We start from the raw sequence: 20606 nt of genomic DNA, 5'->3' as shown, positions 1-20606 counted from the left end.
CTCAATTTTCACAAACCTTTAAGTGAAATTTAACAAACCCTATATTTAGAAGACAAGAAGCAAATTGCTTCTTGGCAGGAAAGCTATGACAAACCTGCTGCTACTAAGTCGCTTCAGTCGTGTCCGACTCTGTGCGACCCCATAGACAGCAGCCCACCGGGCTCCTCTGTCCCTGGGATTCTCCAGGCAAGAATACTGGAGTGGGTTGCCATTTCCTTCTCCAATGGCAACCATAGACAGCATATTAAAAAGTAGAGACATCCCTTTTCTGACAAAGGTCTGTATAGTCAAGGCTATGATTTTTCCAGTAGTCACGTACAGCTGTGAGAACTGGACCGTAAAGAAGGGTGAGTGCCAAAGAATTGATGCTTTCAAACTGTGGTGCTGGAGAAGACTTGAGAGTCCCTTGGACAGCAGGGAGATCAAACCAGTCAGCCTTAAAGGAAATCAACCATGAATACTCATTGGAAGGACTGATGCTGAAGCTGAAGTTCCAATACTTTGACCACCTGATGCAAAGAGACAACACATTGGAAAAGACTCTGATGCTGGGAAAGATTGAGGTCAGAAGGAGAAAAGGGTGACAGAGGATGAGATGGTTGAATGGCATCACCAATGTGATGGACAGGAACTTGGGCAAACTCCGGGAGATGCTGAGGGACAGGGAAGCTTGACGTGCTCAGTCGCCAGTCAGACACGACTTGGCGACTGACCAACAGCAATAATTTATTACCATAGTAGTAATAATAGAATTACTTGAGCCTTTGTTACTACTATATAATTGTTGCAGATATTATTTAATGCTTATTGTGTGTGTGTGTGTTCTGTCTCTTGTCTGAGTTTTTACAAACCCACGGACTGTAGCCCATCAGGCTCCTCTGTCCACAGAATTTTCCAGGCAGGAATACTGGAGCTGGCTGCCATTTCCTACTCCAGGGGATCTTCACAACCCAGGAATCGAACTTGCGTCTTTTGTATCTCCTGAATTGGCAAGTGGATTCTTTACCACTGTGCCACCTGGGAAGCCCATTGCTCATTGCTACATAGAAATTAAGGCAACTACTAGACCACTGTAGATTTTACTATTGATGTTCTAATAGAATATATGTGCATTTGTATATCAACTCTGGGTTTTTGATGTCTCTATTACCATATGGGCTTCGCTAGTGGTGCAGCGTAAAGAATCCACTTGCAATGAGGGAGACCTGGGTTCAATCCTCGGTTGAGAAGATTCCCTGGAGAAGGGAAAAGCTACCCACTTTAGTATTCTGGCCTGGAGAATTCTATGGACTCTACAGTCCATGGGATCACAAAGAGTTGGACATTACTGAGTGACTTTCACTTTCATATTACCATATAACTGGCCTCCTTTGTAATTCTAAGGATTTTCTTTATGCATATAAAACAGTATATATTTAGTTATTATTTCATCTAAATCCCACATTATTTTGGCTGAAATTCTGACTTTGTTTGCTTCAGATGTGATATGCTGATATGTTAGCTATGATATGATGGTGACAGTAAATTCCACATGTAAAAATGATACTGAACTCCAGTTTAACAATGGGATTTGAAGCTAGGAATTTTAAAAATAAATGATAAAAAGATAACTTCATTAAAACCTCACATTTAATCTTTGGAAACTATTTTTCTAGGGAAAAGGAGAGGTATATGCAAATCTGCGAAGTAATGAGCTCTGCTACAATTAATTTCTGGAGTCTAAAAGGCTGAGTACAAAATCTATGGCCTGAACACAAAGACACAGCTCGTGGAATTTGCTAACTTAACTTCCCACTTTTGGAGGCATCCTGCTGTACTATTGACAAGAAATATGAGTTTTGTCAGACAGCCATCTGGGCTGGACTTGCCTTACCGTGTGCTTAGTTGTCCTGCTTCCCAAATCCACACAAATAAAGTGATTTCCTTTTGTTTTGAGCCCATAATGACAGCTATATGTTGTCACCATGCTTTTTAGAAACAAATCTCTAAGCTTTTTAAAGAAATCAGAGGATCCCAAAATGATGATTTCCTATTATGTTGCAAAATTGCTTCAAAGCATTATTAATACTCTTTATGTCCAAACCATGGCTGGTAAGTAAGCTTTAGAAGGAATTTGCTCACAGTTACTGCAACAAGATGAAAATTTACTGTTTCTCTCTTAAAATGAAAGAAAGAAAGTGAAGTCACTCAGTTGTGTCTGACGCTTTGTGACTCCATGGACTGTAGCCTGCCAGGTGCCTCTGGCCATGAGATTTTCCAGGCAAGAATACTGGAGTGGGTTGCCATTTCCTTCTACAGGGGATTTTCCTGACTCAGGGATCAAACTCAGGTCTCCTGCATCTTAGTCACCAGGGAATTCCCATTTCTCTCGTAAGGAGCTTGCTAATGTAACATCAAAATTATGCATATAAAACAGTATATGCCACTTTGCAGAATACAAAATGTTTGTTTATTCATTTTACTTAGGAAACCTTTCACCTGTAGATCTCAAGGTTCTCATTTAAAAACCAATCCGACTATCTGTAAATTTGGCCCAAATCCAGAACGTTCTAAGAAGACAAAGCCAACAATATAGTCATCTCAGTGAACAGCACGGAGTGCCTCAGATGGCCACAACTCCAGAACTCATGCCAGGTGAAAAACTAAAGGGAAACATAATCTCAGTTCACTGGGATAGTAATTACCTTCCACAGAAAGCATCTTTCAAACCCATACGATTTATAATCACTTAGAAACATTTAGGAAAATCAGATAGAGGAATATACTTCAGCACTGTGTACTGATGAATTAATCCTACACAAATAAAGTCTGTCTTGTGGAAGGTGAGCTCTACCCCCTGGCATGCCCAGCCTGGTATCAATAAAACTATCTGTTTGTTGGGGCCTTTGACCACCAGAGAACCTAACACTGATTTCTTATTGTGGCTCTGAGTCATGCTAATCAGTTTTGACCTCCAGACTAACTAGAAAATAAAGGCATTAGCCTGACATCGGAAAGGTTTGGAGACAAAAGATTAGACCAAAGTGGGCAGTTTGCGGTTGAGCCCCAGTAAAAGCTCTGGACACCAGCAGCTGGAGTGAGCCTCTCTGGTTGGCAGTGCTCCCTGCATGTTGTTACACGTCACAGCCAGGAGGAGGCAGTGCTGTGCAGAACTTCACAAGGAGGGGATGACCAGAAGCTGTGTGGAGGCCTCCTGTGTGTGTGTGTGCTTAGATGCTCAGTCGCATGCAGCTCCTTGTGACCCCATGGACTATAGCCTGCCAGGTTCCTCTGTCAATGGGGGGTTCTCTAGGCGAGAATACTGGAGTGGGTTGCCATGCCCTCCTCCAGGGGATATTCCCAACCCAGGGATCGAACCTAGGTCTCCCAACATTGCAGGCAGGTTCTTTAACATCTGAGCCACCAGGGAAGCCCTCCTAGACTCTGTTTAATGTAACATTCTTTGGATAATTTTGTCCTGTACACTGTCCCTGTATAATCTTTGTGAGTACAGTGGCTTTCAATGATTCCTGTGACTCCTTGTAGCAAATTATCAAACCTGAGTGTGGCCATGGGAATCCTGGAATTTGCAGCCAGCTGGTCCTAAGTGAAGGTGGCACTGGAGACCCTGAATTTGCAGCTAGTGTCTGAAGTAAAGGTTCTTGTGAGGACTATTTCCTATAACTGTACAGTTTGCTTAACTCTGCATAGTGATTAAGAAAGAATCTGTGAAAATTTAGGATTTTATACAGTTGTTAACATTGAGCTTACTAGAGCCACAGCTTGTAATTCCAATTTAAAAGCAGCACTTGAGTTGACTTTTGACTTACGATAACACCTTACTAAATTTATTAGTTACTGACTCAGTTCAGTTCAGTCACTCAGTTGTGTCCAACTCTTTGCGACCCCATGAACCGCAGCACACCAGGCCTCCCTGTCCATCACCATCTCCCAGAGTCCACCCAAACCCATGTCCATCGAGTCGGTGATGCCATCCAGCCATCTCATCCTGTGTTGTCCCCTTCGCCTCCTGCCCTCGATCTTTCCCAGTATCAGAGTCTTTTCAAATGAGTCAGCTCTTTGCATCAGGTGGCCAAAGTATTGGAGTTTCAGTTTCAACATCAGTCCTTCCAGTGAACACCCAGGACCGATCTTCTTTAGAATGGATTGGTTGTATCTCCTTACACTCCAAGGGACTCTCAAGAATCTTCTCCAACACCACAGTTCAAAAGCATCAATTCTTTGGCACTCAGCTTTCTTCACAGTCCAACTCTCACATCCATACATGACCACTGGTAAAACTATTGCCTTGACTAGATGGACCTTTGTTGGCAAAGTAATGTCTCTGCTTTTGAATATGCTGTCTAGGTTGGTCATAACTTTCCTTCCAAGGAGTAAGCGTCTTTTAATTTCATGGCTGCAGTCACCATCTGCAGTGATTTTGGAGCCCAGAAAAATAAAGGCTGTCACTGTTTCCCCATCTATTTGCCATCAAGTGATGGGACCGGATGCCATGATCTTTGTTTTCTGAATGTTGAGCTTTAAGCCAACTTTTTCAACTTCCTCTTTCACTTTCATCAAGAGGCTTTTTAGTTCTTCTTCACTTTCTGCCATAAGGGTGGTGTCATCTGCATATCTGAGGTTATTGATATTTCTCCCAGCAATCTTGATTCCAGCTTGTGCTTCTTCCAGCCCAGCATTTCTCATGATGTACTCTGCATAGAAGTTAAATAAGCAGGGTGGCAATATACAGCCTTGATGTACTCCTTTTCCTATTTGGAACCAGTCTGTTGTTCCATGTCCAGTTCTAACTGTTGCTTCCTGACCTGCATACAGGTTTCTCAAGAAGCAGGTCAGATGGTCTGGTACTCCCATCTCTTGAAGAATTTTCCACAGTTTATTGTGATCCACACAGTCAAAGTCTTTGGCATAGTCAATAAAGCAGAAATAGAGTTTTCTGAAACTCTCTCGCTTTTTCTATGATCCAGCAGATGTTGGCAATTTGATCTCTGGTTCCTCTGCCTTTTCTAAAAGCAGCTTGAAGATCTGGAAGTTCACGGTTCACATATTGCTAAAGCCTGGCTTGGAGAATTTTAAGCATTACTTTACCAGCATGTGAAATGAGTGAAATTGTGAGGTAATTTGAGCATTCTTTGGCATTGCCTTTCTTTGGGATTGGAATGAAAACTGACCTTTTCCAGTCCTGTGGCCAATGCCACATTTTCCAAATTTGCTGGCATATTGAATGCAGCACTTTCACAGCATCATCTTTCAGGATTTGAAATAGCTCAACTGGAATTTCATCACTTCCACTAGCTTTGTTCGTAGTGATGCTTCCTAAGGCCCACTTGACTTCACATTCCAGGATATCTGGCTCTAGGTGAGTGATCACACCATCATGATTATCTGGGTCATGAAGATCTTTTTTGTACAGTTCTTCTGTGTATTCTTGCCACTTCTTTTAATATCTTCTGCTTCTATTAGGTCCCTAACATTTCTGTCCTATATTGAGCCCAACTTTGGATGAAGTTATTGACTACTTAACATTAAATCTGCCACATTTTTAACTTTAATATATTAGTTATGAAAGTTATTTAAATACTAAGAAGATTTTGTGTGAGTCAGATATTAAAGTACTTAAAAATTACAGAAAATGATTAAGTTTATGAATGCAGTTTAAATTATTTCAGAATATGGGTATACAGTTTGTAAAAGGCACCCAAATTCACTTAAATATGCCTTAAAATTGGCTACAAAAATTTTGCAGAAGTACAATAAATTTCTGAACTGAACTTAAAATCTCAAGGACCTAGGTTTTGAATATGCAAATTTGATAAATTGCTTAGAATGTAAAAAACATTACGAGTATTTTCTGTTCTTTTAAGTCTATTAATGGATATTATAAGGCAATTTCTAAATTTAGAAAGGGACTAGCTAAGTGGTTATTGACTACTAATAAAGTAGGACAGGACTAATGCAGGAAATATTGAGAAAGTTATACATTCCTAATGTCTAATCTATTGCTATCCTCTTAAATCTTTATCTACATTTGGGAAAACAATATTTGGGGTCCTTTCCTGAAAAAATAGTAACTAAGTTGTGAAAGAAAATTAGAGTTTTAGTTGGTTGACTTATCTCTTGGCCTGACTACTGCTCTGTTGGATTATGCAGAACTGGTGAAGCCCAAGAAAGTTAGAAGGGCACAGATTATCAATTAAAATTATTTTGGCTACAAAAAATCCAATCCAACTGGACTAAGCATGAAAGTAATTTAGGCGCTAGGGGTGCGGCGAGGGAGTCTGCGGAAGATTTGATTTGGTGGCGTCCTGTGCTCGCTGATACGGCACGTCGAGAACTATGGCGGAAGGAGATAATCGCAGCACCAATCTGCTGGCTGCAGAGACTGCAAGTCTGGAAGAGCAGCTGCAAGGATGGGGAGAAGTGATGCTGATGGCAGATAAAGTCCTCCGATGGGAAAGAGCCTGGTTTCCACCTGCCATCATGGGTGTGGTTTCTTTGGTGTTTCTGACTATCTACTATCTAGATCCATCTGTTCTATCTGGTGTTTCCTGTTTTGTTATGTTTTTGTGCTTGGCTGACTACCTTGTTCCCATTCTAGCACCTAGAATTTTTGGCTCCAATAAATGGACCACCGAGCAACAGCAAAGATTCCATGAAATTTGCAGCAATCTAGTAAAAACTCGATGCAGAGCTGTGGGCTGGTGGAAACGCCTCTTTACACTAAAGGAAGAAAAGCCTAAAATGTACTTCATGACCATGATCATTTCTCTTGCTGCAGTTGCTTGGGTGGGACAGCAAGTCCACAACCTCCTTCTCACCTACCTGATAGTGACTTTCTTACTTTTGCTTCCTGGACTGAACCAACATGGGATCATTTCGAAGTACATTGGAATGGCCAAAAGAGAGATAAACAAGCTTCTCAAACAAAAAGAAAAGAAAAATGAATAAAGCATTTGCTTTATTCAGTGTGATTAATGGAGTATACATTGTCCTTGGGAACAGTGTCTGTTATGCTGTTTGGATACTAAAATGTTACAGAAGTAGCTCTCTGCTGTCCCTCACTCTGACCTTAGTACAAATTCTGACTTGCTAAGCAAGGCTTTATGCCCAGTGTCTTCATGGGTGTGTTCTTAGCAGCTGGCCTTATATGGACAACTCTTTCTTCGGTTCCTCATCTTGGTTTTTTGTCACCCAGGGTTAACTGAACTCTTACTTTTAAAATAACATAGTGGTGAACTTTAGTACAGTTAACAGTGACTCGGGGTAACTGTTCAAGTTGATCTTTTTTTTAGCTGGATACAGGATAGTGGTCTGTGACTTCAGGAAGCTTATTCTATCGTCTGCTTCCATGGTCTGCTTAAAAAACTGGCTTCATGAGTATAGACCAAGTTTACCACTTCTGATGAAGAGACCAATTGAGATTCATTCCTCATTCTGTTTCGATAATGTGGGAGCAGAAGCCTCAAGCTAATTTCATGCCTTAGCGTGTGTTTTCTCCCTTGTGCAGAATTTAGCAGTTTGTAGGAAACTCAGTGTTTCCTAAATGTTTCCTTCCTCCCAAATGGGGAATCTGGCAGGAACTTTTAGAACTCTTGTTCCCTTGCACTTAAACTTGAAGTTGGTACGTCCTTAAAGGCTTTTTAGTAGCAGGCTTACACAAGTTGGTAGTTAGGACTTTTAATTTCAGATTTTTAGTTAATTGGAACTAAAGTCCATAATAGGTTAAGAGTCACGTCCATGATCTTCACTCCAAGACCAGCCAATAAAGGACAAAAGTCTTCCTGTGTTGAGTCAAGATTCATTTCAGTAGAAAATAGCCTTATCCTACCAATTTTTCAAGACCAGAATAAGCCTTTAAAGATAAGTCTCAAGAGTCTCCTTTTATGGTAACACTGGCTGCTTTTGGTCCCCATAGATGGAGTAGTTGAAATCTGTAGGAATGGACCTCTGAGGGCTGGAAATGTGATATACTTGGGAACAATTCTTAAACTGATTAACTAGTTGTAATATAGTTTTGTGAATTTATTGCACTGATGCTGTGAAACCTGGACCTTGTGGTATATCAGTCCCTAAATTAGTGTTATTTTCTCCCCTTCAATATTGCTGTAAATAGTGGCACCGTGTAGCATGTTTGACTTTTTAAATGTTTCGTATACAACCTACAAATTACCATAATTTACGTGTGTTTCCTCATTGTATATAAGCTTGTCTTCCTATCCAGATTTTTTGTGTGAATGTGTGTTCTACCAATTAACTACTTTTGCAGTTTTAATCCTGTATTATTTCTTCTACTTTGTTAAAAGGGGAATAAATAAAAAAGCTGGAAAAAAAAAAAAAGAAAGTAATTTAGGGGCTCATGTAACTGAAACTCCCAGGCACAGCTGGAATCAAAGGCTCACACAATGACATCAGGACCCATCTTTCAGTTCTTTTCTCTGGGTCAACTTTACCTATACATTATGAAGGTTGGGCCTGCATCCTCCCATGTTTAAAACCAGAGAGGATAACATGCCTCTCCAGGATTATCCAAATGGCATCTCATTGGATCATGTCCCCGTTCCTCCCTCAACCAATCACTCTGCTGCTCTTGCTGCTAAGTCACTTTAGTCTTGTCCGACTTTGTGAGACCCTATAGACAGCAGCCCACCAGGCTCTGCCGTCCCTGGGATCCTCCAGGCAAGAACGCTGGAGTGGATTGCCACTGCTTTCTCAAATGTGTGAAAGTGAAAAGTGGAAGTGAAGTCACTCAGTCGTGTCCAACTCTTCAGGACCCCATGGACTGCAGCCCACCAGGCTCCTCCATCCATAGGATTTTCCAGACAAGAGTACTGGAGTGGGTTGCTATTGCCTTCTGAACCAATCTACATGGGTATAAATCTTACCCTCATCTTTGGAGCCAGAGGAAAGTGAGATCAGGAACTGTGCAGGAAATAAGTAACTGCCCCTGCCACTAGAGAACATTCACCTAGGAGAAAGATGAGTAGATGCTGGATGCAAGTCACTTGTAACACAGAATGTTTACAAATCCAATAATTCTACTTGCAAAATGTTTCTCTGGTGGAATCTTTTTTTATTATTATTAAGCATGTAAGAAATCAAGGAGCTTGAGCAAGGGTTAGGGGGAAAGTTCATTTCTTTATGGGATTAAATAATGGTGAAGCCAATAGAATCAAAGCAAAAATAATGTTAATTTCTACTTCTGTCTCCACCAGGAAGCTCTGTGACAAGACAAGCTACTTAGCCTTGCTGTTTTATGGCTTCCTTACATGTCAGATGAAACTACCACATCCCAGGTTTTAAAGGTGATATGAGAATTGAAAGAGATCATCTGAAAGTCAAGACACAAAAGATGTTATTTTATTTTTATTTTTGGCTACGCTGGGTATTTGTTGCTATATGAGGGCTTTCTCTAGTTGTGGCAAGTGGAGGCTACTCTTTGTTGAGGTGCATGGGCTTCTCATTGTGGAGGCTTCTCCTATTGCAGAACACAGGCTCCAGGCACATGAGCTCAGTAGTTGTGGCACAAGGGGTCGGCTGCCCTGTGGCATGTGGGATCTTTCCAAACCAGGGATCGAACCCATGTCCTCTGCATTGGCAGGTGGATTCTTTACCACTGGACCAGCAGGGAAGTCAGATGTTATTTTAAAATTACAAAAGTTCTATACAAATATAAACTATTAGTAGTAGCAATAGTATTGATAGTACCATTGTTTTAGGTACTGTACTAATTGAAGTTGTGAGATGCAGACAAAACAAGCTGTTCTGAACCATTCAAGTAGAAAAGAAATTTAATAGAGGGGTTCAGATAGCTTACAGACTTCTGAAGAATCAGGCTTAAAGGCTATATAACTAGGAGTGGGACAAAATGACTCTAGAGGACACTAGGCCTGCATGCAGGGCACAGGCTCTGTATCTTGTCTTTCCAACATCAGGTGCTGGAACCTAGGCCACATGCTGCTGCTGCTTCTGAAACTGAGCATCTACCTGCAATCAAATTCATCATCAGACTTGAATCCCCCTTGCACTACCTTCTTCACACCACTCTCTACCAATCAGAGACCTCATATTTTAATGTGTGTCTGGCAGAGTCAAGGTCACACATCTGTACCTTAGCTGCAAGGGAGCCTGGAAAAACATGTTTATGGCCTTCATCTTAGGAAGCAGGATTCATAATGTAAGAAATTCACTATAGGAAAGGGGCTCAGGACATTCCAAAGGCACATAAATATCTACTATATGCATAACATTGTTTTAAGTCTTAAAAAACATTAAAACATTTAATGTCAGTGTGCAGATACAACCTACAGAACTATAGTCATAGCAGAACATATACATCCTTGAGCTACAAGTCTTGTTACATTTAGCTTTCTGCATCTTCTTTATGGAAACTTTGAAGCCAAATTTTTGCCTCATTGTGTTTTTTAAAATCATTTTTTGCTCAAATGAAAATCTCTAGAGTTTATAAATATATCAATCAACTTGAGTGTTTTTCAGAAACTCAAACTCAACTGCCAATGAACTGGTAGAAGTTACTCATTCAACTATATCCAAGATAGAGACTCATCTTGCAGACCAAATGTCAGAGATTTTTTTTCCAGGAGTCTCCCAAAACATCACTATATGGAAATCCTGCAGAGATGTTTTGGAGTTTGAACAATATTTGACTTACAGTTCCATGACAAGTAGAATTTATTCCTGCTTTTCCAAACTGTGTTCTTGTAAATCTTATTTTTCTAACTTTTAAAATTCTACTGGAGTAGAGTTGCTTGACAAGGTGTGTCAGTTTCTGTTGTACAGCAAAGCGAATCAGTTATATGTATGCATATGTCCCCTCTGCTTTAGATTTCCTTCCTGTTTATACCACCACAGAGCCTTGAGTAGAGCTCTCTGCTATACAGAAGGTTCTCATCAGTTATCTGTTATATACATAGTAGTTTACATATGTCAGTACCAATCTCCCAGTTCATCCCACCCCTCCCTACCCTCCTTAGGAGCCATAAGTTTGTTTTCTTCACAAATCTTTAAACTTTCTACTCACAATAGACACATGAAAAACAGAATGGGAATTCTGAACATCTATTATCTCTTCTGTCGTGACATGTGATACCTTTAGTTGTTGAGGAGTTTTCTTGCACAGCTGACAATGACGACTAGGTTTAAGAGAGCAGTAATTTAACTTTTGTTGTCCATTCCCCTGAAATACTGAGAGAAGATAGGAAAAGAAAAAAATCAAAAATACTTGTGTAGAATGTCTTAGGTGAATTTTTCTTGATCCGGGTGATAGCGTGAGTGTTATAACTCAATTTTGTCTCAGCTATTACGTTCTGATCAAATATTTGTATGCATAACAAAAATGTAGATACTACATAAAAATTTCAGGTTTTTGCATCTGAGTGTGTATGTATGTGTGTGAGCGCACATGTGTGTGAACAAAGGGAGTGGTAAATGAGAGTTTGCTTAGGCTGAGCTTCAAGGAATGTCTGTGCCTTGCCAGGAAGAGTGCAATGTATAAAATTTTAATTTCAAATCTGTTAATTTATTTTTACTCCCATTTGTTATCATTAATCCCATTTTGGCATTATTAATACCAAAACAGTCTCTTGGAGGAAACATTTAAAGAAAAGCTGGCTTATATCTATAAATTATTTAGATCTTTGGCCCATTTTTTGATTGGGTCATTTATTTTTCTGGAGTTGAGCTGTAGGAGTTGCTTGTATATTTTTGAGATTAGTTTTAAAACTTTTATATGATAAATATAAAAAGTGAAAATACTAGCAATATATTTCTTTTTAAATAATATGATTTTTAGTAGAGTTTATATAACATGTCTACATTTCCTGTGTTTCATAATCACTTAATTTTACTAACTGACTAAATGCAAAAACCCTGCCATCCAGCATGCTCTGTTAGCCAGCATTTCCAGCCCAGCCTTGCGGCAGATGTTGCAGGAGAGGTTACTGAAGCAAAAATACGGTTTGGGGGGTTTAGGCGGAAAAAGGTAAAAAGCACAAAGGGATACAATTTTCCCTTTAAGATTGATCATCAGTAAATCAAGAAAAAGATGAACAGTGCTGAATGTGAGAATAAGAGTGACAGGAGTGTGTAAGACTGCAGAGATCCCAGAAGGAGTGTGTAAGACTGCAGAGATCCCAACACAGAGGTGAGAACTAGGAACTAGGGCTAAAGGAGACGAGGACAATGTGAAGGAGGGTGGAATGCAAAAATAGCAATAACAGTTTAAGTTACATTTATTAAGCACTTACTATTGTAAATACTATGTTGAAAAGTGAAAGTGATAGTCACTCAGTTGTGTCTGACTCTTTGTGACCCCATGGACTGTAGCCTGCCGGGGTCCTCTGTCCATGGGATTCTCCAAGTAAGAACACTAAAGTGGGCAGAAGATCTTCCTGACCCAAGGATCAAATTCAGGTCACCTGCATCACAGGCAGATTCTTCACTGTCTGAGCTACCAGGGAAGTCCTATTAAATACTATGGATGCTTTAATTTACTCTCAACAACAATGAAAGGATGATAACACTCCTAGAATGACTATTATTCCTAGGAAGACGATATTACTCCCAGAGGAAGAAATTGGGAGGAAGGCAGGAGCACAGGTAACTCTCTCATAAAAAATATCATGAAGAGTGACAGCATCAAGATTTATATTCAGGGCTTTTTATTTATGCTCAAGACCTTTCCATATTTGGCTTCTTTTGACTCAATCACTTTGAAAATTGATTCCTCACTAAGTGTGTTTAATAATTCTTTATTAGCTTGAATATGCACTTAGCAATAATTACCTATAAGTCAAATTTTAATATTCTAGCTCTAAAAGGGGAATAAAAGGATATTAGCAAGCAGGAAGTACAGTACCAGCTCATATTCCATCAATCTTCCTTTTACTTATGATGGTTTTCACATGCACATGCAATGCCTTGATCAATAACTACAAAAGTTAACTAACTGTTGTTTACTAAATCAAATCCTGCTTTAAGCTAATGTCTAAAACCAAAGCAGGAATTACGTGAGTTGGGTTATATAAAAACTGGTATATATCAGGTTATTTCCAGGAAGAGCTTTCCTGGGCCAAAAGGATGTTTTCCCCTTAGCCAGAAAGTATGACGTATGAGGGCTTCTCTGGTGGCTCAGACGATAAACAATCTGCGTGCAATGCAGGAGATTCAGGTTCAATCCCTGGGTGAGGAAGATCCCCTGGAGAAGAAAATGGCAACCCACTCCAGTATTCTTGCCTGGGAAACCCCACAGACAGAGGAGCCTGTCAGGCTACAGTCCATGGGATCGAAAAGGGTTAGACATGACTTAATGACTAAATGATGATAATATGAACAACTGAATCAATTTTAATATTGTAACCTGTTAAGAAAAAAATGGATACCAGTTCATTGGAGGGGCCCAATGTACACCCTGAACATAAAGTGTTTTAAACTGTCAAGAATATATACCTGTGTCTTTGGTTAAAGATGGCTAAGTTGACTAATCTCACATGCTTCTCTTTCCTTCCAAACTCTAATTGAAATAAAAATAAATAGACATTAGGTAGAAACAAGAAGAGATTATTTTGATAGGCAAAAAATTTTTTATGAAATTGTTGGAAATTGGAATCAATAAGAGAGTGAGTGTTTAAAATACATGCATATGTTTGTGCACACACACACACACGCAAAACCCAAAACAGGTAGAGAGGACTACTACAAAGGTGAAAGCCATGTATTCCAAGAATCTCATGCAAAACCCCAGAGAAGTTCCCCAGTATTCCATAGGAAGTCATCCAACAGCAGGGGCTGTCCAAAGACAAAATAATCAAGGTAATTAATTCAAAGACTACAGAAATGCTGAACCGGTGTGCCCTACTGCCCCTCATTATTGCCCATAAAGCCATATACCTGAGTAATTCACCCCTATCCCCCAAACAGAAGGCCCTTTTTCAAGAAGTGTTGGTGAGATGGGAGAACAGAGCAGAGCCCAAGATAACTCCAGATGTCTGCCATGGAGAAAAATAAAAAGCAGTATCTCTTTCCAAAACTGAAATAAATAAACATGAAATAAGTCCATTTACAGAACAAAATCCAAGTGATGAAATCTTAAGTAGCTGTCCTTCCAAGATTCAGTTGAACTAACCCGAGACCAGAACTCAGCCTTTGTTACAGTCCTGAAATGCCTGCTATCTCACAAAGAATTAGTGAGAAACATCAGCTTTTATCAATTATTTTATGGGGAGGTTGAAAAAACATACATTACCTATCACATAGGAAAAATTTATTAAGTATCACACATTATAATCACATACATTTAACTGTTCTTCCTAAAGACATCTACCCTTCATTTCGTTTCTCTCTTTTCTGACTGCAAGAATATCAAATTTTCTCTTCCTCTTCATTATGTCTGTGCCCTCCAGGGCCCTTGCTGATTCCAACACATACTTCCTACTTTCTGCTAAAGTAATTGTACTGGTGAACTATGTTTTAGTTCAAGCACCAACCACACAAAGTGTTTCCAAGTTTGCATAACCCTATAATTAGTTATATTTCTACCTACAAATCCTTTTCTAATACTTTTTGTCCTATATATTATTTAATTGAATCATTTCCCTTAGGATCACTACTAACTGTCACTCTTATGTAAGTCTTCCCATTATTTTTTTAGTTCCCCATAAAATGAGTCCACATTTGCCTTTCCAACATCTGTCTCTTCCCATTACCACATAGGCTAATTTTTTTCAAATGTTCCATGCATTCTTTATCCTATAAGACTCTTGTACAAAAGGAAATGTAATTCAAATCGGGTCCCCATATGGAAAGAATAAAGTGAATCTTTGGGGATCTGTATGATTAAATCTGTAAATCTTCTCTATGGTCCAATTGACGTGTACCATCGTAAGATGCCTTCCATCTCACCTATCATGCAGTTGTACATTAAGAAAAAAAGCATTTGAAAGATTTTCCAGAATTTCAAGAAAGTTGCCTATATGACATCCAATGTAACAAATAAGTCAATAATAACAATTTAGCTTAATTAGAACTTTTCAGAATGGCAGTTAGAAAAGTTAATTTCCTTGAGAGGTCAAATGGCATATTCAATGGCTTGAAATTTTCAAACCAGCCTCTGCAATTCCTCTATCCTGATAAAGCACGAAACCTAATTTATTTGTCTTGGCTAATTAAATTCTACCTAGAGTGCCACCACTGCTGCTTTTCTGTAAGTTAGAGATGTTAATTACATGAGAATATTCAGTGTTATCATGGTGCTGCTGCTGCTAAGTCACTTCAGTCGTGTCCAGCTCTGTGCAACCCCATGGACGGCAGCCCACCAGGCTCCCCCGTCCCTGGGATTCTCCAGGCAAGAACGCTGGAGTGGGTTGCCATTGCCTTCTCCAATGTGTGAAAATGAAGTCGCTCAGTCATGTCCGACTCTTCCCGACCCCATGGACTGCAGCCCACCAGGCTCCTCCACCCATGGGATTTTCCAGGCAAGAGTATTGGAGTGGGTTGCCATTGCCTTCTCCGGTTATCATGCTAGGAAAGTTGATTACCACAGCCATGTTTTTAAAGGCTTGGCCTAAAGTACTTTCTAACTGTTCTGCTGGAATGTCAATGAATCCTGTATATTCAAACACAGAACAGTTACCTAATCACCTTCCATCCCCTAGTTTGTATCTGATAGCTCTAGTTTTCATATACTATATATCATTTTGAAAAACATGTGAAGTCTAAAACATCAGAATTATACATTTTTTAAAAAGTACAGAAAAACCATGAGCAAGAGGAAAATAAATTTTAATTGATAATGAGATTAAGACATAAAAGTAGAACAAAGGGCCATAAAGTAGAATGGCCATAAAGATACATGTATGGCTTATAAATTTAATCTGTTTTCTATTTTTAAATGAAAAGGAGCCCCTGGAAGTGTTTCGAATAGACACTATGTTTCCTACTCAAGATCTCTTCCTGTCTCTTTCTTATTAAAAAAAAAACAAACACATTTTTATTATGATAGTTATGTAGATTGGGGGTAAATTACGGTTAACCTAAGCTAGCCATGGTCATTTCATCTCCTCTGCAATAGTTGTTCTGCTAGTATTTGTTGTAGCTCGGCACCTAACCTGGTTCTGGCCAATGAAATTGTAGGAGATAACTGGGGGTTCTCTGGAGATGTTCCTTTGCATTTAGCTAGATTTCTCTGAGAAAATTTGGCATATGTTACTCTTTAGGATGTTACTCTTAAGAGGATTTGATTCCCAGTGCTACTACAAACACCTAACAACAATGACATAGGCTAGCCTGATAACAAGCTTGACACTGAAAGTGCACAGCTGAAAAAAAAGAAGTTTTTTGTAATTGCTGTGAATATCACTAAGTTGCTAAATAATCACTCTTAAACCAAACTGTCTCCTGACATCTTGTAAACTGAGGTTATATATTTATTGATGCTTTAATTTGGAAGAAGCAAATTTTCACTAGCAATTAACAGAAATTTTTCTAAAAAACATTTTCATGTGCAGTGAACATTGGGATGGACAATATTTCCAAATAGCATTCCTGTATCAAATATAAAGGTAGATTTGATAGTACTTTTAAGTGAATATAGCATCAAAAAGAAACTCCATGAGAGTAAATCATCAGATCTATGCAATCTAGACTATGCTATAGTTTTCTCCTAGCCTGATTTTATTTCACAGTAAATTCTAACCTATCTAGAGGTCTTCCAAAAGAACACATCAGAGGTTAAAATATAGTATTAATATTAGATATTCTGTCAAAGTAGAAGACGGAGGAAGAGTGACAGGGAAGGGAAGGAGAAAGAAAATGCAAAATGGTCAAATACACATAAAAAATTTTAGGATAACAATGTTAAACAACTTCTCAAAGGTTCTTGAGGTGCTAATGGGTGTTAAGAATATCTAAGTGATGCATGTAGCATTTCCAATGTTATTCAGACCTTAGACCTCAGAGCATATAGAGGGAATATTTTCCTGTATTCTTATCATACATAATATAAAGAAAATCACATTCTATATAGTCTTTATATATTCTTCCATGTAGATGAAACAATAGGAAACTGAGTAATGAATATACTAAAAATTGCCAAAAATCACCCCAGGCATCACTCCCTTATGCTAGGTTTTTGACCAGTGCACAACCAGCTGTGGGCTTCACTGGTGGCTCAGGGGTAAGGAATCCGCCTGCCAGGCAAGAGACTCAGAGATCGGGGTTCGATCCCTGGGAGGGGACAATCCCTTGGTGGAAGAAATGGCAACCCACTCCAATAATCTTGCCCAGAAAACTCCATGGACAGAGGAGTCTGGCAGGCTACAGTCCATAGGTCACAAAAGAGTCGCACTTGACTGAGGGACTGAACAACAACAGCCAGCTGTACCAGACTCTGGTTTCCCACACGCTCCCTCACATGCTGTCTCCTATAGTTCAGTCAGACACTATTTAAGTGAATAGTACAGATACTATCCATTTTATGGATCAGCTCATGAAGTGGATAAAAAAGATCTCAATCATGTTAGAAAGGAGGAAAAAGGAATTATAAACTTTTTTCGACACTCCAGACAAATATGAAAATGAAACAACCCAGCCCAGAGGTCTAGGCAGCCGAGAAGGCGAGCAGAGCTGCAGGCCAGCAGAGCTGCCTGCCACCTGCAGCCTGGACCACGAGGCAAGCCACTGTGCGCGTGCGCAGTGGCAGTGGCCTCTGCGGTGGCCAAGAGCGCTCGCGCCATGGGCGAGCGAGGGAGCCCGGCGCCAGGAGAGGCCCGGCCGCAACGACAAGGGGCACCACAAGCAGCTGCGACTGCGGCTGGCCAAAGCCTCTGCGATGAAGGAAGCGACCAGCCTCAATGAACCCGTCTTCACTGAAGACCGAGACCTCTTCTCTGTGGCTTACAAGAACGTGGGCATTGCCTGACTGTCTTCCTGGAGGATCATCAACCAGAAAACCATGGCGGACCGGGAATGAGAAGAAACTAAAGAAGGTTAAGGTTTAGCGAGCGAAGATCAACAAGGAGCTGGAAACGGTGTGCAACGCCATGCTGGCTTTTCTGGACAAGTTCCTCATCAGGAACCGCAGTGATTTCCAGTGTGAGAGTACAGTCTTCTCCCTGGAGATGAAAGGCGACTCCTGTCGCTACCTGGCAGGGGCGGGTTCCGGTGAGAAGAAAAACGATGTAGTCCCAAACTCTTCACTCTGTGGAAAGGAAGCCTCCGCAATCAGCCAACAGCACTTGCAGCCCACGCACCCCCATCCGGCTAGGCCAGGCCTCAGCTTCCTGATGTTCTACACAGAGATCCAGAAAGATCACAGGCAAGCCTCTCTCTTAGCCTTTCTCTATGCCGTAACCCAGCTGGACTCACTGAAGGAGGATTCCTATAAGGACTACATGCTCGTCATGCTGCTGCTGCAAGACAGCCTCACCCTCTGGAGGAGCAACCAACAGGACGAGGAAGCTGGAGAAAACAACGCAGGCACCTCGGTCCTGACCCCACCCTGTCCCGCCGGTCCTTCCTCATCACAATCACTGAGTATCTAGTGCTAAACTTGTCTGTGTGGCAGTATAGCTACTCAGACTACTCACATCTACTCTCTGCTCTCCCAGGAAGCAGTTCTGGACAAATTCACTGTCTGGCATTGCTTTGAGCCTGTGGAAGCTTCCTTTTCCAATTGTGCAGACAGGTGCATTCCCAAGGAGGCCTTTTCAGTACTATGCCTGCTGATCTAAGTGAAATGAAGGTGAAAGCAATGGGGAAGTTAGAAGGGAGAATTAGCGGACACAGGCTATTTAACAGTCAGCTATTTAAATGATTCATTTAAAACAAGCTGGTAATGTTTGTTAAAGCAGTATGTCTGTACATGCAAAAATGAATTCACTGCTCTCTCCTGTTTCTTAAACTGATGGAAAACTGTTCGGGAAGCTGAGACGGAGAGATCCTTTCTTCTTTCCATCTGGTTAATAATAAGCTGCCTCACATGACGATTAAGTTGCACCTTGTTTTCCCTCTTTAAATAATGAGGTGCACAAACCTTCTTTTCAATGCAATACATCTAAAGTTTTGATACCTGTAACTTTTAGGGGTAGGGGGAGGTTATGATTATTTAAGAGTCATGGATTTATTTTTTGTAAGTCTTTGGCTGTCGTCCTTATGTGTCAGCCCATGTCAATCAAAATGGATGATTATAAAATACTAGACTTTTAAAGTATATCTTTTGGAGTTCAATGGGTAAATAAATGCTGTTTGGGGGATATTTTTAAAAATAAGAAAAAAATGAGATAACTTTCAGTTCAGTTGCTCAGTCATGTCCGACTCTCTGCGACCCTGTGGACTGTAGCACGCCAGGCTTCCCTGTCCATCACCAACTCCCAGAGCTTACTCAAACTCATATCCATGGAGTCAGTGATGCCATCCAACCATCTCATTCTCTGTCAGCCTCTTCACCTCCCGCCTTCAATCTTTCCCAGCACCAGGGTCTTTTCAAATGAGTCAGTTCTTTGCATCAGGTGGCCAAAGTATTGGAGTTTCAGCTTCAGCATCAGTCCTTCCAGTGAATATTCAGGACTGAGATAACCTTAGATGATTCAGTTTAGAATATTAAGTGATTCCTTTTGTATCTCATGATCTCACACTCACTGTCTCACATCCCTTGATACAAGTTTATTAAAAAGTATATATTGTTGAAATGAGACTACAGTTGACCCTTAATACGGGTTTGAACTGTGAAGGTCTACTTATATGCAAATTTAGTTTAGTAAATACATGCTATGCTGCTAAGTCGCTTCAGTCGTGTCCGACTCTGTGCGACCCCATAGACTGCAGCCCATTAGGCTCCTCTGTCTCTGGGACTCTCCAGGCAAGAATACTGGAGTGGGTTGCCATTTCCTTCTCCAATGCATGAAAGTAAAAAGTGAAAGTGAAGTTGCTCCGTCGTGTCAGACTCTTAGCGACCCCGTGGACTGCAGCCTACCAAGCTCCTCCATCCATGGATTTTCCAGGCAAGAATACATGCTATACTACTACATGATTGGTTGAGTCCACCGATCAGAACCCCCAGATGAAGAGGGCAGACTGAATTTACATGTGGGTTTAGGACTGTTCAGGGGTCAGTGCCCTAAACACTTCCCCACCCTGAATGACTCCGGGGTCAACAACAGTTAGTTAAAGACTAGTCACTCTGAAAATATTGCAAATAGTGTGGCTCACTGGGAGCTGCAATCCCTTGTTTACATTCTTGGAAGTCTCTTTTGAATTCATCCAAGAAAAAAACTAATCTATTGTTTTCTCTGCAAGCTCCCCATCTAATCCTAACCCAGCTCCCTAGGTCAGGATTGTTCCATGCAGTAAGCCTTAATAGAGCAGATACTTAGTGCCAGATGTCATGACCAATGCCGGCAGCGCAGAACTGGACAAGACATGATCCCTGACTTCAAGAAGCTCAGTCAGGTAAATCTTAACATTTGTCTGCCAGAAATTGATGAGTACTTAACTGTCTACAATCATAATGAGAACAGAGAGTGGAAAATACATGTCATTAATCAATAGCAAATGCAGTAAAGAGGAGTTAATTCTTTTTTATTGATGTGAGATTA

General features: G+C 40.4%; 1 protein-coding gene and 1 pseudogene across 1 annotated transcript; both read left to right on the top strand.

The window, feature by feature from the left end:
- Positions 1-6259: 6259 nt before the first annotated feature.
- On the top strand, positions 6260-8341 carry LOC133248229 (ADP-ribosylation factor-like protein 6-interacting protein 1). The gene has a single exon (XM_061418074.1). It carries the CDS (start codon positions 6337-6339, stop codon positions 6946-6948), a length of 612 nt encoding a protein of 203 aa, XP_061274058.1. The 5' UTR covers positions 6260-6336; the 3' UTR covers positions 6949-8341.
- A 5386-nt stretch (positions 8342-13727) lies between these two features.
- Positions 13728-18554, top strand: LOC133252840 (14-3-3 protein eta-like; annotated as a pseudogene).
- The last annotated feature ends 2052 nt before the right edge of the window (positions 18555-20606 follow it).

This window comes from Bos javanicus, chromosome 1 (assembly GCF_032452875.1).
Source record: "Bos javanicus breed banteng chromosome 1, ARS-OSU_banteng_1.0, whole genome shotgun sequence".
Classification (NCBI taxonomy): Eukaryota; Metazoa; Chordata; class Mammalia; order Artiodactyla; family Bovidae; genus Bos; species Bos javanicus.
This window is presented reverse-complemented; position numbering and strand designations above follow the sequence as displayed.